The sequence below is a fragment of the Martes martes genome (assembly GCF_963455335.1).
Source record: "Martes martes genome assembly, chromosome: 5".
NCBI classification, from domain to species: domain Eukaryota; kingdom Metazoa; phylum Chordata; class Mammalia; order Carnivora; family Mustelidae; genus Martes; species Martes martes.
Window position 1 is genome coordinate 17,650,512 of NC_137892.1, and position 23,469 is coordinate 17,673,980.

The following is a 23,469-nucleotide window of genomic DNA, read 5'->3' on the forward strand; positions in this document are numbered from 1 at the left end:
AGCCCCAAAGGAGCAGGCAGCCAACCGGAACGTTTTCTCCCTACTCTGATTCTCTGCAATTCACAGTCTCTGCAAAACTTCCAACTACCTTTCCCCTCCTTCTAATACCTCAGGGGGATATTGTCCATGGAAATTCCATTCACGATTTTTCTCACAGAGACAGGATGTGACAGAGACTTCCTTGTTTTGTTCTGTCCATCTTGGTTTTTATAGCAAAGGGCAGAGCACGCAGTGTGTGTCTTAAGGTAGAAGGTGGGTGGGTAATTCTGTCACAGAGGAGTTGGCCTCCTGAACTCAGCAGATAGTTCATGTCCAGGGGACCTTAGTATCTGGGACCAAGACACATTACTACAGTCATGCCTTTTGCAGGGAGTTGAGCTCACCAGGAATCATCTGCTATTTCAGACTCCTTGCTATTACTGGCCAGGTACGTGCCTCATTCTCAACACCTGTTGAAACCTCCACCTTTCAGAATTGGGAAGCAGAAAATGATGGCTTTGGAGAGAGGACCAGATGGGCTGGCATCACCTCACAGGCTGAACTTGGCTGCGGGGTGTGTCGTTTCAAGTGTGGTTAAGGGGAGATACTCATTCAGGCAGGTTCACACAAGGAGGTAGGATTCTGAGCTACCCCATTCCCCCTTCTGCCTCCCTGAGGTCTCTTACCGGGGCAGTTCATCTACCTGGAGACTGGGGCTGGAAATCACCTTGTGGGGCAAATGAAATCAAACCAGAGTAGATCAGTGAGCATTGACTGACAGCTTGTGGAGGGCAGAACATTGCAATGGATCCTGGAGGGGGTGAGCGTGGGAGAGTCCTCTACCTCTCAAGGTGTGTAGCTTAGGATGCAAGAGTGGAAGGATGACAGACACACTGCTGTTACACAGTCCAAGCTCACAGAAGTGGCAAAAGCAAAAAATAATCTTTAAAGAGACACTCAGGAGCTGAAGGACTGCAAATTAAGAGAACATCAGGTGTTGTTAGGGTTTGGAGATGCAGAAAGAGAAGACTGGGATGAGGTTAGAGTGAGGCCAGGGAGAGAATGCAAGGAAACATGCTTCCCCTGGGTGGAGGGTGGAGACTTTCCTTCATCACCAGTGTGTGCAACCCTTACTCCTCCGTGTGCCTTCAGAGGACATCCCAGAGGCTCCCGGAGAGTGTAGGGAACGTGCCCCACCTGCAAAGACTAGCTCCAGCCTGACACCCTCTTTATGGCTGTGTTTCTCCTCTCTGGGTCTTCCACCTTCCCCTGGACACATCCAGTGTGTCCAGACTCTCTCCCCAGCAAAACCTCGTCATGAGAAATAGTCTGAAATCCATTTACACTGTGGAGTGAACAGCTGAGATCTGAAAATGTTTCCCTTCATGGACACTTGCACTCCAGTGAGGATCAAAGCCTTCGAGCTGGGGAGTGAGGTTAGAAAGGGTGGACTTCAGGCAGTAGGTGTGCAGGATGGGGGCCCTTTAGGGCAGAAAGGGGCAGTCAGCCCCTCCGAAGTCCTTTCAGGAAATCATCAGTCTTCCTTCAAGTTAAAGGTTTTTCAGTGCCTGTGCACTGGGAGCAAAGGGACAAGGCATGGCCCTCCTGTCCAAGAAGATGCTGTTGGTGAGGTCTGAGGGAGACTCCGGTTTTGAATTGTTTTATGAGCAGTGGGAGTTTGGGATTTTTATTCACTTGTGGGTTGGTTGCTCACGCTTGCTTGCTTGGTCTTGTGGCTGAGACCCGGGGACTCAGTCTGCTTCTTCAGTGCACATGAGATGCTATCAGGGAAGCGCTGTGGTCTGTGGTCAGGTGGTCTCTGACTGGAGTCATGCTCTGGGGGGTAGGAAAACAGAGTGTGCTCCAGCCCCGACCCGGGACAGAGCTGGTGAGGAATCTTGATCCACACAAGGGCAGAGCTTAGCAGAAACCCCCACTCCACCACCTCCTAGCTGAGTTGCCTACCCTCCCCGTGCCTCAGTTTACTGTGGTCTGAGATTCAGACCTCTCGATGATGATGATGATGATGATAATTACTTTGGTATAAGTAAATGCTTGGTACACAGTAAGTGCTCAGGTCATTTTAGTTTTTATTACTGTGGGTATAAGCCCATGTATGCCTGTGTGAGTGTGTGTTTATGATCTCCTTCCCCTGCGGCCTCAGTGATGGAATTCACAACAGAGAGCTGAGGTCAGACTCTCTCTCTCTGTCAGAAAAGGGTGGGGGTGCACCTGGGTGGCTCAGTCCGGTAAGCGTCTGCCTTTGGCTCAGGTCATGATCCCAGGGTCCTGGGATGGAGTCCTGAATCGGGCTCCCTGCTCAGTGGAGAGCCTGCTTCTCCCTCTCCCTCTGCCTGCTGCTCTGCCTACTTGTGCTCTCTGTCTCTCTGCCAAATAAATAAATAAATAGATAAGAACTGAGGACCCACTACAAATTCCAGGGTCTGGAGCACAAGGACTGCTCCCCGCAGGAGGTGGCAGCCTCCTAGCTTAGGGAAAGTGGGGCCCCCAGCTGTGAGCCTGTCTAATGCTCCATTACTGTGTGGTAGGAGAACCCGAGTTACCCTCCAACACAGGTCTTGACTAATTCCTCACTATCTGACTGGTCTAAATGGACCCATAAGTGTCCTCTGAGCCCCTCTTGTTTTGGAAGCTCCCAGCTGGTGCTGATATACCATCACGGCTTTTGGCCTCACGGGGCTCCGTCTTGAGAGTCCAGAGGAGAATACTGAGACACAAGAGAGAAGAGAAGGAAACAGGAAGAGGGAGAGAAAATGCAAAGCCAGTGTGACTCCCTGTTCTGGGGCTCCTTTGCTACCAGCGTCTTGTCATCAGCCAAAGGGCAAGGGGCTGGAATGTCTGGCCAGAGCCTAGACCTGGGCCCATAGTCTGTGTTCATGCTGACTGTTGTGTGACTAGTAATTCCAATACCTACTGGCCATCAAAGTGGCCAAGCTCCCTCCAGGGATTCCTCTGACCTTCTTCGGCTGAGGGGTCCCTTTTGAGGCATGAAGGAGCTGTTCCAGTTTGCTCCTCTGCCTGCCCACCTGTGTGTGAGCTCCATGAGGGGAGGGTCCCAGCCCCCTGGCCCACTGGCTTCACTGGCCATTGCCCCCTCCCTGTTGTATTCCCACTGGCTGGGTCCTTCCAGCTCAGAGATCTCCCCCCCGCCGCACACACACACCATTAACTCACCTACATACTTCCTCTGACCACTCTTCTGCTACATGACCCAGCAGCTTCTAAAGTCTTTCTTCTACACCCTGGGGATGCGCTTACCATGGGGGTAGGGCTTTGCAGCCACAGGACATCAAGAACACGTTTTCAGGGGAAGGAGAATGAAGCAAAGGGGTGAGGTGGCAGAAGAGGGGAGACGGGGAGATTGGGGAGAGCCGAAGGAATCTGTCTTCCCCTCGTGGGTGCTAAGCTGAGGTGAAAGGGGAGTGTGCAGTCTCTAAAAGATGGAGAGTGAGATGTTTGGAAGGTGGCGGCAGAGGCTGGTGGTTCTGGCTTCTATTTACTAAAGAGCACCTAGTCCTCCCAGGGAAGACTTAACGACCCCCTGAGTTGGCATTGCTTTCTTCCATCGTTCAGGCAAAGAAATTGAGGTTCCATCAGTTATAGAATCTGCCTAAAGTCCCACCACTAAACAGAGGAGACATGTGGAGAAGCTCGATGTATCCCAAGATGTATGGGTTGTCCAGGCTCACTGGCTCTCAGATGGTGAGATGTCATCCCAGGTCCCAAGGGGGTTTCAGGACTGAAAGGCAACAGCCCTCACCTGTGCCAGGGCTGGGTCGAGTGGGTCACGAATGGGTGATGTCCCTAGATGAGACAAGTTTGTTAATGTGGCCTGGGAGACACAGTCTTGCAGGGGTAGGGACAGCCGCAGGTGAACTCTCAAAGGCTCCACCTGAGGTTTGGGGCCCGGAGGAAGGTGTCTCAGCTGTGGTGGGAGCTGGCAGGCTGCTGCCAGGCGTGCATCCCACTTCTGAAAGACCAGAACTCCGTGTTTGTTCCCCTGTTTGTGGACCTCATGTTCCAGGCCAAAGGGAAGTGGGGCAGGGAGAGCGAAAATACCTCTGAGTCCTTATAGGTTTCTCTTTGTTTGGCTCCTAGCGGAGCCCCCACACAATGTGTGGCTCTATTCCTGACTCTAAACAATGCAAAGCCAAGAAACTGCTTCCTCTGGGACCCTTTGGCCTTGTCCCCTCGCAGCTCCATGAATCTGTGCAAGGTCAGCAGTGACACCTGGTAAAATCAGAAGCAGCTCTCACATCCAGCCATGGTTTAAAAGAAGCCAGGCCCTGAGATTGGTAGGAACTATTATTAAAACAAAACAAAACAAAACAAAAAAAAACAAAACTGAAGCAGCAACAGACATCAGGCCTGCTGGGCTGTGTTCCAGCTCTCCTGCTCCATTTCTGCATCTCATTGTTCCTCTCCAGGGGCCCCTGCCGCCGAGAAGAAATGGTGGATTTTCCAGTCTTCCCAGACTTCTGCCAGAGAGGGCCTCTCCCCAGCAGTGTCTTCTTCCTCACCCATCTCCTTCTTCTCCTCCAGCCCGGAAAGCTGAACTCAGGTAGTTGTCAAATCTGTGGCCCAGCCAGCCGGGCCATGAGCACCTCAACTTCTCCCCTCCCTCCCGCCAGGGGCTCCCAGCGCTGAGATCCACAGCCCCCTCGGCCATATCAGGCTCCCCCCTCCTCCACTCCCACATATAAGCTGTAACTTCTGAAGAGCAGGAGGACCTGAGGCTCAACATCTCTCACAAAGGAAGCAGCCAACAGAGAGTATAAACTAAGTAAGCAAATGCAATTCTCTGATTCCCTGAGCTGGAAACCAGAGACACCGAAATGACCAGGCACATCCCAGGTCCTCAAGAAGGTCAAGGGTAGAAGATAGAACATAAAAGCTGATACGGCCATCAGAGAAACATATCCAAAGATCTGTAAGCACAGCTAAGAGAGAAATTTGCTTTTTTTCCAGAAAGCCAAGAAGAATGCTAGAGAGGAGGTACTGTTTGAGTAGACTCCTGAAGGATACATAATTTCCAGGAAGATGACAGAGGGAGGGTAAACTGAGGCAGTCCATGCCCCCAGGAAAAGGGGCAGGCATCAAGTGTGGGGGGAAGAGACAGCTTGAGAGAACCTGGAAAGGGAGGCTGGTAGGGAGGGTGCTGGGGCTATACCCAGTGGGCAATAAGGTATTTCAAATGGAGTGAACAACAACAAAAATCACTGCCATGGTCTATGAGCAAAGTGAAGGATGGGAGGGATCCATGAAGGGGAAGCTTTGGGAAAGGGTTTTAGCAGAGTTTCAAAGGAAGAAAAGGAGGTACAAGAAAAGGTGAAGCCAGAAAGAAGACTGAAGGCATCCTGAGTGTCAGGAAACAGCACATGCAAAGGGACTGTGCCAGGAATAGCCACTCTCAGGGGATTGCAGAAAACATGAAGTAGAGGAGCCACAGGGAGGCACCATTTAAGAGGATGATCAAATTTAAAAAATTCTGATAAATAAAAATCTTGAAGACCAGATTTGGCCTTTAGATAGAAAAACCCATGATGCAAGGAACCCCCATAGATTACGTTAATACTCTGTTATTACAGGAACTGTACACGTGCATTATAAAAAATTAGAAAATCAGACAATTATGTAACTGTCCCCAAGGAAACTTTTGCAGCTGGTTGGTTCAAACCAATTACTAGTCCAGCACCGCACGTTGTACCTGGTTGTTATATCCTTTGTGTATATTGTCACCTGGCATACTCATGACAACTACATGTTCAGAAAGCCAAAGCCAATTGTTTTGCAAAGTGTCTTTTGTCATTTGAATGGTTTACTGTAGATTGCTGAGCTGCAAAGGAATGTGCTATAAACTTACCTTGGGTGAAAGCTGATTCCAGCTGTCATTCTGGCTTCTTGTCCTAGAGGAGGAGGTCAGGGTGGTAGGCCCCGGGGAGCCCATCCTGGCACTCGTCGGGGAGGAGGTGGAGTTCTCGTGCCACCTGTCACCATACCTGGATGCCGAGGATATGGAGATCCGCTGGTTCCGGAGTCAGACCTCTGACGTGGTGCACCTGTACCAGGGGCGACAAGAGCTCTACAGCCAGCAAATGGCACAGTTCCAGAACAGGACGAAACTCATCAAGGATTATATCATGGATGGAAGTGTGAACTTGCGGCTCCATGGTGTCATTCCTGCTGATGAGGGCCTGTACGGGTGCCGTTTCCTCTCCAGCAGCTTCTCCAAGGAAGCCGTCTGGGAACTGGAGGTAGCAGGTATGTGACCTGGCCAAAGAGACAGAGTAAAGGGTCTATTTGGACAGAGCTGCTTTGCTCAAGAGTAGACAGAGAAACACAGAAAAGGGGAAAACATATCTATTTTTTAATTTTATTTATTTATTTTTTAAAAATTTTTAAAAAATTTATTTATTTGACAGACAGGGATCACAAGTAGGTGGAGAGGCAGGCAGAGAGAGAAGGGGAAGCAGGCTCCCTGCTGAGTAGAGAGCCCGATGTGGGGCTTGATCCCAGGACCCTGAGATCATAACCTGAGCGGAAGGCAGAGGCTTTAACCCACTGAGCCACCCAGGTGACCCCATATCTATTTTTTTTATTGTCACTTTATTTTTTTATTATTATTTTTATTTATTTATTTACTTTTTATATCTTTTCAGCATAACAGTATTCATTGTTTTTGCACCACACCCAGTGCTCCATGCAATACATGCCCTCCTTAATACCCACCACCTGGATCCCCCAACCTCCCAGCCCCCGCCCCTTCAAAACCCTCAGGTTATTTTTCAGAGTCCATAGTCTCTCATGGTTCACCTCCCCTTCCAATTTCCCTCAACTCCCTTCTCTTCTCCATTTCCCCATGTCCTCCATGTTATTTGTTATGCTGCACAAATAAGCAAAACCATATGATATTTGACTCTCTCTGCTTGCCTTATTTCACTCAGCATAATCTCTTCCAGTCCTGTCCATGTTGTTACAAAAGTTGGGTATTCGTCCTTTCTGATGGAGGCATAATACTCCATAGTGTACCCCATATCTATTTTTTAAAAAAACTATTAAAAAGGAAGATTCATTACAAATTGAACAAAATAAATGTTCACAAAAGATACACAAATGGCCCTTAAACATAAAAAAGATGATCACCCTTGCCCATCATGAAAGGCAGGCAAATTAAAGCTATACTGAGATGCAATTTTTACCTGTGAGATTGGCAAAAACTCAACAGTTTGACCATACACGCTTGGTAGAGCTGTGGGGAAGCGGGCCTCTGCTTTGTACCCTGGTGATGGAAAGCAAAGCAAAGCTCCAGAGCACAGGAATTTGGCAATAGCTAACACGACTGCCTATACATCCACCATTTGAACTGCAGCCTCACCTCTAGGAGCTTACCCTGAAGATAAGCCTCCCACAGCTCCAAAAGGAAAAGGGCGTACATATAAGTTTAATCTTTGTAGCATCCTTTGTAATGGTCACAACAGGGAGACATCTAAATATCTAAGCAAAGGTGTTGAGTATGGTCCATCACCCAATGGAGTGATCCACACTACACACCCCCAAAACATGAGGAGGGGGCTCTAGGAAGCAAGGTGCGGAAGAGGTTCTATAGCACGTAAACTTTGGTGTAAGAAAAAGGAAACACTGCATGAAAGGAAGACAGGAAGGATGCACTAGGGACTCATGGAATTGGCTGCCTAAGGGAGAGGAGGGAGCAATGGATGGAGAGGATGGAGAAAGGTCTGGGGCTTTCCTGATGTCCATTTTTTACAGTATTGCTCTTTAAACATATCAGCGTTTTGCATATTCAAAATATGAAGTTAGCTCCACAGGATGGGGAAACGAAAGAGTGTGTGGAACACAGGTACCTGAACTCTGGTGGGATTCAAGAGAGACAGAGGAAATGTGGGGTGGTGTTTTTCTTTACTTCAGGGGACAGTCTCTTGCATAATATGATGAAATGCCAGGACCCCTTCTTAGCCAAATGCCCCGCCACAATATCTCCAAATGTCCCTCATGGGTACTACTGTTTCCATGTCCCACCTACCCATGTCCCACCCCATGGGCATTTACCGCATGTCCCACCACAAATTTAGACTGTCATTCATAGCCCACAGTTGGGGGCTGTGAGCCTACATGTGTGTTAAGAGCAGTCACAGTTTGTGATACCTTACGATGACTGCAGATGTTACATTGGTAGCATGAACTTCATGTACACCTTCTAGGAAGGAGGCTGATCTTTCCCACTCTTCCTGCCTCTCCCAGGACTGGGCTCAGACCCTCACATCTCCCTTGAGGGCTTCAAGAAGGGAGGTGTTCAGCTGAGGTGCAGCTCCAGTGGCTGGTACCCCAAACCCCAGGCTCAGTGGAAAGATCATAAAGGACAGTGCTTACCTCCCGACACGGAAACCATTGTCCAGGATGCTCAGGGCCTGTTCAATCTGGAAACATCTGTGGTTGTCCAAGGAGATGCCCATAGCAATGTGTCTTGCTCCATCCAGAACTCTCTCCTGCTCCAGAAGAAAGAGTTCACCATCCAGATAGCAGGTGAGTAGATGCTGACTAACCCTCATCTTCCTATCCACCATATCCTCCATGCGCATTGTTCCAAAGGTCATCTAAAAGGGCACAATGGTACGGGAGCACGGTTGTCTCTGGGGTGGACTGAACTTGACACCTGAGAAGTCAGCTCTTTGGATATGAGGAAACTACTGGGAGTACAACAGCTTACCACTCACCCAAACAGTATGCTAGGGAGGCCCCACGGAATCAACATTATGCACCGAAGTATCTGCCCTAAAATCCAGAAACTACTTGTTAGAGGTCATCACGAGAGCCCATGTGTTCCTAATTTCATCCCCCAAACAATATTTGTAAGTAATGTGCCGCAAACCCTTGCCGGCAGGTTTACATTTCTGTGGGGGAAACATAAACAAGAGAGTGAATTATATCGTAAGATTAGAAGATATTAGGTGCTGTACAGAAAAATGAAGCCGGGAAAGGTGCTAAGGTGTGGTGAGGTGTGCAAGTGGATTTAAAAGTGGTAGGTTAGGGAAGAAGGTAGTTAGGCAATGAGTTGAAGGGTGAGGGCATTATCTAGGACCCAACTCTTATTATGAGGCACACACTGAAGGGTTTAATGTTCATGACCAGTTGTTTTAAGTCTTGAGGATAAACCTAACTTTTGGTCATTCTTCACATTGGTACAAATAAATAGTTATGTTACAGTGGCCCTTGAATAATTCAGGGGGTTAAGGGTGCTCACCACCCTCTGCCCTGAGCATTTGAAAATCCACCTATTAACTTCTGACCCCCATAAACTCAACTACTAATAATATACTGTTGACTGTTAACATAAATAGAAAAGCTTAACACAGATTTTCTATATGTATTATATGCTGTATTCTTACAATCTGGTAAGCTACAGAAAAGAAGATGCTATTTTTAAAAACCATAAGGGAGAGAGAATCTTGGGAACATGGTCGAGTGGGAGGACCCTGAGCTCCTCCCGTCCCACATCTACAACTAGATGCCATCCACAACCAAGTCAATAAACCAGAAACTCCACAGCTCGATATAGAGAAGAAGCTGCAGCTGAGAGGTTGGGCAGCAAAAGGGCAGAGGGAGGCTGCATGCACAGAGAGGGCAAAAAAAATGGGCCCTTGTACCAGGGAGTTTACCCAGGGAAGACTCTTTCCCATAACGTTTGTCATTAAGTTTGTAAGTTTGTAAAAACAGTGGGATTTGGAGCCTGGAGCTTTAAAAGTCATCTGACCATGCACTGGCTTGCAGTGTGAGTGACAGCTGGGTCACTGCCTTCAGGGAGACAGCAGACTGCACAGAGAGGCAATGTAAAAAAAGGCAGTTTGCACAAAGCTGGGGTAAATGGGAGTCAGATCTGTTCATCCTGATTTCAGAGAGTGTTGGGGGACTTCTCTAAAAATAAGGGAGCCAGCAGGTGCCATCTTCCTCCCCTGACCCCAGCATAAACACAGAGCCACCTGTGGGAGGTGGGGCTGCATAGACAGTTATTGTCTTGACCCAGAGTTCAGGGCAAATTTTGTTAAAGCTGCCCATGCACCCTGTCCAGCCAACAGGTGCACAGCTGCCACAACACCCCTTGCCCAGCTGTGGTGCAGTGCCCAGACGTGCACCACCAGCCACCTTCACGTGTCAGGTTCAGCCGCATCCAGCCATCATCAAGCACTATGACCAGCCTTGTACCCCGACCAGCCTGGCAAGAGCTCCCAGCCACCATAGTGCTTTAGGATTCTGGACATTGGACTCATGGCCCAATGCAAATACTGCTAACATCACCACCACACTCCCAAGTTCCCCAGTGAGCACACCCCCTCAGAGCCGGCATGCCTGGGTCTCACTGACGTCACCGAGAGCAAGCACACCCACAGCAGGAGGAGAGTGAGGGTAGACAACCACACTGAAAAGAAAAAGGGCCAGACCCAACAGGAAGGCATAAGTAGAACACATAAGATGGTTTGCTAAAGTGCTAGTTCCTCGTAAACAGGGAACATTATCCTGCAGGGCACTCCAGGACCTACTCTTCATAAACTCACTGCTTTCAAAAGCAGAAGACATTCTTAACGTACAGAAATAGACACAGAGAGGCAGACAAAATGAGGAGACAGAGAAATTGATCACAAATGAGAGAATGAGATAAAGCCAGAGTAGAGAGCTAAATGAAACAGATGTAAGTAACATGTATAACAGAGAATTTAAAGCAATGATCATAGGGCTGCTGAGGGGGGGAGGGGATAGGGTGTCTGGGTGATGGACACTGGGGAGAGTATGTGCTATGGTGAGTGCTGTGAATTGTGTAAGACCGATGATTCACAGACCTGTACCCCTGAAACAAATAATACATTATACGTTAATAAAAAAAATCCAATATACCTTTAAGGAAACTAGGCGAAAAAAAATAAAGGAATGATCATAAGCATACTCACCAGATTTGAGAAAAGACTAGAGGACATGACTGAGACACTTAACACAGAGATAAGGAAAACCATGAATGTAAACGGACCAAACGTTCCAATCAAAAGACAAAGGGTGGCAGAATGGATAAAAGACAAGACCCATCTAGATGCTGCCTACAAGAGATCCATTTTAGACCCAAAGACACCTGCAGATTGAACGTGAGGGGATGGAGAAACTTCTCTCATGCACGGGGGATGTCGAAAGAAAGCTGGAGCGATGATATTTATATTGGAAAAGACAGACTTTAAAACAAAGACTGTAAAAAGAGACAAAGGACACTATTTAATAATAAAGGGGTCTATACAAAAAGAAGATAACAATTGTAAATATTTATGTACCCAACATAGGAGCACACAAATAGATGACTGATTAATAATAAACATAAAAGAACACATTGATAGTAATACAATAAGAATAGGGGACAGTAACCCTCCTCTCCCCGCTTACATCAATGGACAGATCATCTAAACAGAAAATCAACAAGGAAACAATGGCTTGGAAAGACGAACAGGACCAGATGGACTTAACAGATGTTTTCAGAACATTCCATCCTAAAATAGCAGAATACATATTCTTTTTAAGTACACACAGAACATTCTCCAGAATAGATCACATATTAGCAGACCAAAAAACCTCAACAAATTCAAGAAGATTGAAATCACACCACGTAACTTTTCTGACCACAATGCTGTGAAAGTCGAAGCCAAGGAGACAAAATCTGGAGAGAACACAAAAAAACACACGGAGGTCAAATAACGTGCTACTAAACAAACGAATGAGTCAGCCAGGAAATCAAAGAAGAACTTAACAAGTACAGGGAAACAAACGAAAATGGAACCACAATAGTCTAATAAAACCTCTGGTGGATCCACAAAAATGGTTCAGAGAGGGACGTCTACAGCAATACAGGCCCACTCTGAGAAGAAAGAAAAATCTCAAAGGTAATGATTTCACCCTGCACCTGAAGGAGCTAGAGAAAGAACAAGCAAAATCAAAAGCCAGTGGAAGGAAGGAAATAATTAAGACTAGAGCAGAAATAAATTATATGGAAACTACAAACAAAATAGAAAAGATGCTCAACATCACTCACCATTGGAGGAATGTAAATCAAAACTACAATGGGATGTCACCTCACACCTGTCAGAATGGCTAAAAGTAAGAAGTTAGGAAATGACAGATGGTGCCAAGGATGTGGAGAAAGGGGAACTCTCTTGCACTGTTGCTGGGAATGCAAGCTGGTGCAGCCACTTGCTGCACCAAGTTAAAAATGGAACTACCTTATGACCCTGTAAGTTCTCTACTTGGTATTTACCCAAAGGATACAAGAACACTAATTTGAAGGGATACATGCACCCTGATGCTTATAACAACATTATTTGCAATAGCCAGAATATGGAAGCAGCCCAAGTGTCCATCGGTTGATGAATGAATAAAGAAGAAATCACACACACACACACACACACACACACACACACACACACACACACTGGAACATTGTTCAGTTATAAAAAGAATGAAATCTCGCTATCTTGCAATGAAATAGTTGGATCTAGAGTATTGTGCTGAGCAAAATAAGTCAGAGAAAGACAAATACCATATGATTTCATTTGTATGTGGAATTTAAGAAACAACACAAACAAGCAAAGGGATAAAATAAGAGAGAGGGGGAGAGAGAGAAACCAAGAAACAATCTCTTAACTACAGAGAACAAACTGATGGTTACCAGAGGGGAGGCCAGTCAGGGAGATAGGTTAAACAGGTGATGGGGGTTAAGGAGGGCTTGTAGTGATGAGCACTGGGTGATGTATGGAAGTATTGAATCGCTATATTGTACAACTGAAACTGATATTACAATATACCTTAGCTAACTGAAATTAAAATAAAAACTATAAAAAAAGAAAATCTTAAGGAGAAAATACATTTAGAGTACTGTATTGTATTTATATTAAAAAATAGATCTATGTGGACCCACGCAGTTCAAATGTGTGTTGTTTAAGGGTCTACTGTAGAATAACAAAAAGAAATCTGACTCTTCTAAATGATAACTTGTCACTGAGTAAGAGGACCCAACAACACCACATGTCACACATAGTTTATTGAAAATGTACTGTGTCGTTGGGGTGGCTTTTTGGGTTAGCTAATTGTGTTATCCAGAGGAAAAATAGAGTGGCTTCTATCTCTATGACAAGCATATAGTCACAACTTGGAGCCAGGCACCTTAAGCCTCCATGAGATAGGACATAGGGACACCTTCTCCTTGATATTTACATTTTGAAGAAATGGCTCTGAACTCCTTATATGGTTTCACTTACTGGTGGAGCATAAGGAATAACATGGAGGACATTAGGTGAAAGAAAGAAAAATGAGTTGGGGTAAATCAGAGGAGGAGACGAAGCATGAGAGATTGTGGACTCTGAGAAGCTGAGAGTTTTGGAGGATAGGGGTTGGGGGTTTGGGTGAGCCTGGTGGTGGGTATTAAGGAGGACACTATTGCATGGAGCACTGGGTGTGGTGCCTAAACAATGAATCTTGGAACACTGAAAAAATAAAATTAAAAAAATTAAAATAAATATATAAGTAATTAATTAAAAACATTTCTGGGTTGTAAAGCTAGCAAGAGCTTATTTAGCTTTCAAAAACATTTACAGATATCTCAGCGGGATAGAGAAAAGGTTTTTTGAGTTTTATGAGGAAATGTTCTAAGAAAAGAGAAAAGGAGGGCGTCTCTTTCCAAATCCAGTTCTTTCTGTTTTTATTTGCATTTATCCTTTTCAAAAGAGCATGTGGTTCACGTGCATGTCTGTGAGGAGCACATTCAGGTAGAGGGAACAGCAAACACAAAGTTCCAGCGATGGGGATGGGAACGTGTGCGGTCATTGGGGAAAGAGGAAGGAGGCAGGAGAAGCTTGAACAAAGGGACACGGTGGAGGTTAGCAAGTCTGGGAGGCATTGAACCTGGAGCCCTTGCTCTTAACCTACAGATCAGAGCTCCGTAAACCATCTGTAGCGAAGGACCAATCCCTTGTGGCCCGGTACTTTTGTACAAGTCAATAAAAATGTGCTACTAGAAAAATTAAAGTGAAAAAGAAAAAAAGAACCACATAACGCTAAATGAAATTAGCCAGACACCAAAGGACAAATATTGTTTGATTCACTTAAAGGGAGGTACCTAGAGTAGTCAAATTCATAAAGAAGGAAGGTAGAATAGAAGTTGCCAGTTGCTGGGGTCCAAGGTGGGTAGGGAGCAGAAAATGGGAAGTTCGTGTTTAAGGGGTAGAATTTCAGTGTGGGAGACCAAAAGAGTTCTGGATATGGATGGTGTTGATGATCCACAACAATGCCAAAGTAACTTAATACCATTGAATTGTACCTTTAAAAATGGTAAATTTTATATTTTACTACAATAAAAAAGGAAAAATACATTTTTAAAAAGACCGCTGAGATAAAAACCACCGTTTTTGAAAATAACAATCTTCCAGACACCGAATTATTATGTTAAATTGCCGCAGGAGTTTCTAAAGGGTTACTTTCCATTTCGCTTGTGTATTTCTTTGCCCACCCGCCCCCGTGGGAGAGGGCCTGGGCCACATCCTGCCTGGGGACAAAGCCTCCCCAGTGAGCCAATTCTTCCGAAGTTGCGATGAGAACTAGAAGCAAGTGTTTGCAAGAAGTGGGAAAAAGATCACCTATCATAAAATTCTTCAGAAGTATTTCAAGATTTTTGATAATATGTAACCGGTATTGAAAAAAATACCATTTTTAAGTTGTTGCCAATGCAACAAACTCCAAATTGATGTTTGTATTTTGATTTTGTATCCTGAAATATTGGTAGATTTATTTGTTCTATTCGGACCCTTTTTATTTTTTAAGGATTTTCTGCATAAATATAAAGATAATTTTAATTTTTCAAAAAAAAAAGGCAGGGAAAATGACTTGTGGGTTTAACCGTGGGGGTACAGAGCAATAATTCTCTGGTTTTCGGACACTAACACCTTCCATTTTCGTGTTCTTCAGAAGTAGGACAATTGTGGGGAGAGGTTTAGGGTGGGGTGGGGTGCGGACAGGACCAAGATCCCAGAAGTTAAAAGCTGGGGGAGTGGGTAGGGTCCATCAGTCCCTTCCTTCCATACCCTTCAGTTTGCATTTTCCTATCGTGGCTTAAGTCCACTCTTAGTCCTGGGGTCCTCCTCGTGGAGAGCTGCGCAGAGCGCAGGTGCGGCCGCCCTCGTGCCCCTTTTACAGATTGCCCACGAGGTTTAACGCCTGCCGGCTTGCAAGGCTTTTCGGCACGCTAGGTGTAGAATAGGCTTGCCCCTGAAGTGTTTAGGGGCGCCTGGAGCGAAACAGCTCCCTGTGAGGTGTTTTCCAGACGCCTTTTTACCCGGAGGCTCCCCTTGGAAGAGGGCTTTCCTCGGGACGCTGGTGGCACTGCCGCTCCTCCTGGCTCTCCTCATGACGCTGGCGCTGTACTTCTTTCAGAAGCAACGGCGGTGCCAAGGTACAGGGCAGGCTGGACGGGGGGGGGGGGGGGGGTAGGGGGGTGTGAGGGTGGGCTCCCGCGCGGCGCGCGCTTTGCTGGGAAGAAAGTGCTGGAGGCGGAGGGGGCACCCAGGCGGCGCGGTTCCGCGGCGATGCGTAGCTGGGGTGGGACCTGCAGAGGAACGGCGAGCACTCGCCCTCACCCACGCCCCCCTTCCCTCGACCTTTCAGAAAAGCTGAGAAAGCAGGCTGAGAAGGACAAAGGTAAGCAGGGAGAGGGGCGCACTCTGCCCGCTTCCCTAAGTAGCAGAAAGTGGTGGGAGGAGGGGGAGGACTTGCTGGGTGAGGGAGGGAAGGACTTCAGACCCCGGGGCGCTTGGGAGCAGGGTGCTGGAGGTTTGCTTTGCCGCTTGCCCCGCCACCAAGTCCACTCCTCCGACGCACGCGGCCGGTCCTGGTTCCCCAGAACGCACGGGGACCGAGTCTGTGCGCTCTAGGGAAGCGACGCCGCAGTGTTCATCCATTGAGATTTTCCTCTTTTCTTCGTTTCTTCTCCAGGGAGACTCACAGCGGAACTGGGTAAGTTCTGGGTGCCGCGCCCACAGTGCTGGCTGCGGACTAGTGGGGTAACCGGGTGCGTGCGCGGTGGAAAGTGTTCAGTAGCTTTAGGCGTCCAGTGGGGAGCCGCGGATGGCAACAATGTAATTCTAAATCCATCCTTCTGCGCCTCCCACCTCTCCACTCCCACAGGATTCACGTGCAGCTGCCACTGAGGTCTGACTTCAGACTCTCCCACAAACCGGGCCTGCCCCTTTCCTGCAAATTACACGATTTGTTTACAATTCCACCATTTAAACATTTACTCCCACCGGTTCACCTTCCTAGGACATCTTTCTCTTTTTAATGCGAATGCCACTGGGAAGGAAGGCAACTTTAATTTGCACCGAAGTGTGACTAATTTATCAGGTTCGCTTTTCTCCCCAGGGGACTTGAACCATGGTGTGGGGGTGGGGGCAGATGGGGTGGGGAAGACCTCAAGAACCACCTTATATGCCCCAGTGAAATTCCAGACGAAATTACGAGGTTGGAGAAGCTTGTTTTGTAGTCCACCTAGTCCTTCGGAAGGCCTACTATAAAAAGTAATTAACACCATAGTCTAAATTAGGGCACAATGTTGACTTTCCCATGAGGGATTATTTTTTTGAAGTTTTTATTTTTATTCCAGTTAATTAACATACAGTGTAATATTAGTTTTACATGTATAATATAGAGACTCCACACTAACATAGATCACCCTGTGCTTATACAAGTAAGTGCACTCCTTATTCCCCATCACCTATTTAACCCAAATCCCCCCCACCTCCCCTTTGTAACCATCACTTTGTTCTCTATAATTAAGAATCTGTTTCTTGATTTGTCTTTCTCTCTATATATTTCTTATATATATATATATATACACATATTACACATATATATTAGAATATATGTAATATTTTCTCTATATATATTTTTCCCTTTGCTTGTTTTGTTTCTTAAATTCCACATGAATGAAATCATATGGTATTTGTCTTTCTCTGACTTATTTTTGTTAGCATTATACTCTCTAGTCTCTAGTTCCATCCATGATATTGCAAATAGCAAGAATTCATTTTTTTGTGGCTGAGTAATATTCTATTATATATACATACATGTATGTATGTATACTACATCTTTTTTTATCCATTCATCAATTGAGGTACCCTTGGGCTGCTTCCATACCTTAGCTATTGTAAATAATACTGCTATAAACAGTACTGGAGTACATGTACCCTATGTCTTGGGGTACATATATCCCCTTCAGTTAGCATTCTTGTTTTCTTTGGGTAAATACCCACTAGTGCTGTTGTTGAATCATTAAGTAGTTCTATTTTTAACATTTTGAAGAAGCTCCATACTGTTTTCAAGAGGCACTTTATCAATTAACAAGGCAGGAAACAACAAATGGAGAGGATGTGGAGAAAGGGGAACCCTCTTACACTGTTCATGGGAATACAAGTTCCTGTGGCCACTTAGAAAACAGTGTGGAGATTCCTCAAAAAATTAAAAGTAGAGCTACCCTATGACCCTGCAATTGCACTACTGGGTATTTACCCCAAAGATACAGATGTAGTGAAAAGAAGGGCCATATGTACCCCAATGTTCATAGCAGCAATGTCCACAATATCCAAATTGTGGAAAAAGCTGAGAGTCCTTTCAACAGACCAATGGATAAAGAAGATGTCCATATATACAATGGAATATTACTCAGCCATCAGAAAGGATGAATACCCAACTTTTGCATCAAGATGGACGGGTCTGGAGGAGATTTTGCTGAGTGAAATAAATCAAGCAGAGAAAGTAAATTATCATATGGTTTCTCTTCCTTGTGGAACATAAGGAATAACACGGAGGACATTAGGAGAAGGAAAGGACAAGTGAGTTGGGGGAAATCGGAGGGGGAGATGAACCATGAGAGACTGTGGACTCTGAGAAACAAACTGAGGGTTTTAAAGGGGAGGGGGATTAGGGGAATGGGTGAGCCTGGTGGTGGGTATTAAGCAGGGCACATATGGCATGAAGCACTGGGTGTTATACGTAAACAATGAATCTTGGAACACTACATCAAAAACGAATGACATACTGTATAGTGACTAAATAACACAATAAAAAACAAACAAACAAGAGAGTGGCTTTCACATCCACAATGAAAGAGGGTTCCTTTTCCTCCACATCCTCACCAACACCTGTTGTTTCTTGTATTGTTGATTTTAGCCATTCTGACAGGTGGGAGATGGTATTGTATGGTAGATTTGATTTGCATTTCCCTGATGTTGAAGTGATGATGAGAATCTTTTCACATGTCTGTTGGCCATCTGTTTGTCTTCTTTGGGAGAACGTGGACTTTTTTTGCATTCTGCCCATTTTTTAATTGGATTATTTGGTTTTGGGGTATTGTATTTTTAAGTTCTTTCTAGATTTTGGGTACTAACCTTTTATCAGATATGTCATTTGCAAATGACATATCTTCTCTCATTCAGTGGGTTACCTTTTAGTTTTGTTGATTGTCTCCTATGCTGTGCAGATGCTTTTAATTTGATGAAGTCCCAATAGTTTGTTTTTGCTTTTATTTACCTTGACACAGGAGACCTATCTAGAAGAAGTTGCTAAGGCCTATGCCAAAAAAAGTTACCTGTGTTTTTTCTGCTTATGTTTTCTTCAAGCATTTCTGTTGTTTCCTGACACATTTTTAGGTCTCTCATCCATTTTGAATTTATTTTTGTGTATGGTGTAAAAAGTGGTCTAGTTTCACTCTTTTGCATGTTGTTTTGTTGAAGAGACTGTCTTTTCCGCATTGGATATTCTTTCATACTTTGTTGAAGATTAATGGACCATTTAGTTTTGGGTTCATTTCTGGGTTTTCTATTCTGTTCCATTGATTTTTGTGCTAGTACCAAGTTCTTTTGATTACTACAGCTTTGTATTGTAACTTAAAGTCCAGAATTGTGATGCCGCCAACTTTGTTTCTCCTTTTCAAGATGGCTTTGGCTATTCAGAGTCTTTGGTGGTTCCATACAAATTTTAGAACTGTTTGTACTAGTTCTGTGAAAGATGCTGTTGGTACTTTGATATGGAATGCCTTAAATTTGTAGATTGATTTGGATACTATAGATATTTTCACAACATTTGTTCTTCCAGTCCATCAGCATGAACTGTCTTTTCATTTCTTTGTGTCATCTTCAATTCCTTTCATCAGTGTATTACAATTTTCAGAGAACAGGTATTTCACCTCTTTGATTAGATTTGTTCTTAGGTATCCTACTGTCTTGGGTGCAATTGTAGGTGGGATTATTTCCTTAATTTCCATTTCTGCTTTTTTAATTGTTGGTGTATAGAAATACAACAGATTTCTGTACATTGATTTTATATCCTGTAACTTTGCTGAATTTGTGTATCAGTTCTAGCAATTTTTTGGTTGGGGTCTTTCAGATTTTCTGTTTAAAGTATCATGTCATCTGCAAAGAGTGAAAGTTTGGCTTCTTCCTTGCCAGTCTGGATTCCTTGTATTTATTTTCGTTGTCTGCTTGCTGAGGCTAGGACTTCTAATACTATGTTAAATAACAGTGGTTAGAGTGGGTAACCCTGTCTTGTTCCTGAGCATAGAGGGAAAAGCTCTCACTTTTTTTCCCCCATTCTTCATAGATGGCCTTTATTATGTTGAGGTATGTTCCCTCTAAACCTACTTTGTTGAGGGTTTTTGTCATGAATCACTGTTGTACTTTGTCTTTCTGTATTTATTGAAATGATCATATGGTTCTTATTCTTTCTTTAATAATGTGATGTATCACATTGATTATAGAAGTTGAACCACACTTGCAGCCCAGGAATAAATCTCACTTGATCATGGTGAATGAGTTTTTTAATGTATTGTTGGATTCAGTTTGTTAAGATTTTGTTGAGGATTTTTGCATCTACGTTCATCAAGGATGTTGGTGTATCGTGCTCTCTCTCTGTCTCTCTCTTTTGGTATCTTTATCTGGTTTTGCTGTTAGGGTAATGTTGGCCTCAAAGAATGAATTTCCTTTTTCATTTTTAAAAATAATTGGAGAAGAGTAAGTATTAACTCATCTTTAAATTTGTGGTAGAATTTAACTGTGAAGCTCCCTGGTTCTGAACTTTTGTTCATTGGGAGTTTTTTTAAACTTAAAATCAATTAATTAACATATAGTGTATTATTAATTTCAGAGGTAGAATTCAGTGATTCATCAGTTGCATAGAACACCCAGTGCTCATTCTATCAAGTGCCCTCCTTAAAGCCCATCACCCAATTACCCTAACATCCCTCTCCCCTCCAGCAACCCTCAGTTTGTTTCCTGTAGTTAAGAGTTACTAATGATTCGTCTCCCTCTCTGATTTCATCTTATTTTATTTTTCCCTTCCTTCCCCAATGTTCCCTTGTTTTGTTTCTTAAATTCCACATATGAATAAAATCATATGGCATTTGTCTTTCTCTGATACACTTATTTCACTTAGCATAATACCCTCTAGTTCCATCCACATAATTGCAAAATGTTAAGATTTCATGCTTTTTGATGGCTGAGTAATATCCCACTATAGATATATAGACCACATCTTCTTTATCCATTCATCTGTTGATGGACGTCTCAGCTCTTTCCATAGTTTGGCTACTGTAGACATTGCTGCTATAAAGAGTGGGGTGCATGTGCCCCTTTGAATCACTATGTTTGTATCCTTTGGATAAATACCTAGTAGTGCGATTGCTGGGTAGCTCTATTTTTCTTTTTGAGGAGCCCCCATGCTGTTTTCCAGATTCACTGCACCAGCTTGCATTCCCACCAACAGTGTAAGAGGGTTCCCTTTTCTCTGCATCCTTGCCAATATCTGTTATTTCCCGACTTGTTAATTTTAGCCAATCTGACTGGTGTGAGGTGGTATCTCATTGTGATTTTGATCTGCTGAGAGTTTTTTGATTAATGATTCAGTTTCTTTGCTGGTTATTAGTCTGTTCAAGTTTTCCATTTCTTGTCTTTTCCGTTTTGGTATTTTATATATTTCTAGGAATTTATCCATTTCTTCTAGACTGTTCAATTTGTTGGGCTATAGTTATTTTCATAACATTCTCTTATGAGATTGTATTTCTTATGATATGTGGTGTTGCCTGTTATTTCTCCCCTATTTGTGATTTTATTTATTTGATTCCTTTCTCTTTTTTCTAGATAAGCATAGCTAGAGAGCTATAAATTTTAAAGAACTCCTGGTTTCGTTGATCTGTTCTATTGTTTTTGTAGTTTCTGTATCATTTATTTCTACTCTCATCTTAATTATTTCCTTCCTTCTGCTGTCTTTAGGTTTTGTTTGTTGTTCTTTTTCTAGCTCCTCTAGGTGCAAGGTTGGGACTTTTTTTTTTTTTTAGCTTTTTCTTGCTCCTTGAGGTAGGCCTGTATTTCTGTATATTTGCCTCTTAGGACCGCTTTTGCTGCATCCCAAAGGTTTTGACCATTTTGGTTTCATTTTCATTTGTTTCTATGTCCTTTTTAATTTCTTCTTTGACTTCTGGTTGATCCATTCATTGTTTTGTAGCATTTTTTTTTTTTTAACTTCCATGTGTTTCTGATCTTTCCAGACTTTTTCTTGTGGTTGACTTCTAGTTTCATAGTATTGTGGTCAGAAAAGTTGCATGGTATGACTTAGATCTTGAATTCTTCAGGCCTGATTTGTGACCTAGTATGTGATCTACTCTGGAGAAGGTTCCCTGTTCACTTGAAAAGAATGTGTATTCTTCTATTTTAGGATAAAATATTCTGAATGTATCTATTAAATCCATTTGTTCCATTGTGTCATTCAAGGTTGTTGTTTTCGTATTGATTTTCTGTTTTGATGATCTGTCCATCACTGTAAGTAGGGTATTAAAGTCCCCTACTATTATTGTATTATTACTGATTAGTTCCTTTATGTTCATTATCAACTGTTTTATGTATTTGGATGCTCCCATTTGGGGTGTACAAGTATTTACAATTGTTATACCTTCTTGTTGGATCGTTCTCTTTATTATCATATAGTGTCCTTCTAAATCAATTTTTATAGTCTTTCTTTTAAATCTGTTTCACTCAATATAATTGCCACTCTTGTTCTCTTTTGACATCCATTTGAATGACACATGTTTCTCTATCCTCTCACTTTCAATCTCAGGTGTGTTAGATCTAAAATGGGTCTCTCTTTTTTAAAAAAGAGAGGGAATGAGCAAGAGAGCATGGGTGGGCAGAGGGAGAGGGAAAGGCAGGCTCCCCACTGAGCAGGGACACCAATGCAGGGCTCGATCCCAGGACCCTGGGATTATGACCTGAGCCAAAGGCAGATGCTTAATGGACTGAGCCATGCTGGCGCCCCTAAGATGGGTCTCTTGTAGGCAGCATATAGATGGTCTTGTTTTTTTTAACCCATTTTGTTACCGTGTGTCTTTTTTGTTGTTGTTTTTATTGACATTCCAGTCAGTTAACATACACTGTAATGTTAGTTTCAGGTGAACAATATAGTGATTCAACACTTCCATATACCTCCCAGTGCTCATCACAACAAGTGCCCTCCTTAATCCTAATCATGTATTTAACCCGTCTCCTGCCCACCTCCCCTCTGGTAGCCATAGTTTTTTCTCTGTAGTTAAGACCTATTTCTTGGTTTGCCTCTCCCTCTCTATCCCCCTTTACTCCTTTGCTTTCTTTCTTGAATTCCACAGATGAGTGAGATCATATGGTATTTGTCTTTCTCTGGCTGACTTACTTTGCTTCACATAATACTCTCTAGCTCCATCTATGTCCATCTGTATCTTGCAAAGGGCAAGATTCCATTCTTTTTATGCCTGAGTAATATTCCATTATATATATACCACTTCCTCAAGAGTCTATTTTATTTTTTTCTGATTTAAAATACTTCGTTATTGCAAAAAAAACTCTTCTAAAGGTGTTCTTAAGTTCTTTTTTAAAATTTTTCTTTTATTTTTTCGGTGTTCCAAGATTCATTGTTTAAGAGTCTATTTTAATAATTCTTGCAGAGTTTGTTTAGTGGTCATGACGTCCTTTAATTTTCATTTCTCTGGGTAGGTCTTTTTCTCTCCTCCTATTCTGAATGACAGTCTTGCTGGATAGGGTATTCTTGGCTGCAGATCTTTTCCACTTAGCACTTTGAGTATATCATGGTATTCCCTTCTGGCTTGCAAAATTTCTGTTGAAAAATGTCCTGATAGTCTTATTGATTTTCTCTCCTAAGTTATCAGCTTCTTTTGTCTTGCTGCTTTGAAAATTTTTTCTTTATAACTGTATTTTGTGAATTTAATTACTGTATGTCTTGGTTGGGTCTGCTCTTACTGATTTTGAAGGGAGTTCTCTGTATCTCCTGGACTGCATATCTGTTCTCATTCCCAGATTAAGGAAGTTTTCAGCTATTATTTCTTTAAATAAATTTTCTGCC

General features: G+C 43.7%; 1 protein-coding gene across 1 annotated transcript in view; it reads left to right on the forward strand.

Annotated features, from left to right (window-relative positions):
• Positions 1–230: 230 nt before the first annotated feature.
• The window catches only part of BTNL9 (butyrophilin like 9), a 33,543-nt gene continuing 10,304 nt past the window's right edge, over positions 231–23,469 (forward strand). Inside the window, exons 1-6 of the mRNA XM_080803518.1 lie at positions 231–427; positions 4,428–4,561; positions 5,911–6,261; positions 8,260–8,541; positions 15,359–15,487; positions 15,700–15,771. Of these exons, the coding sequence (XP_080659644.1) occupies positions 4,450–4,561; positions 5,911–6,261; positions 8,260–8,541; positions 15,359–15,487; positions 15,700–15,771 (946 nt within the window). The 5' untranslated portion in view covers positions 231–427; positions 4,428–4,449. The remainder of the gene's footprint in view (positions 428–4,427; positions 4,562–5,910; positions 6,262–8,259; positions 8,542–15,358; positions 15,488–15,699; positions 15,772–23,469) is intronic.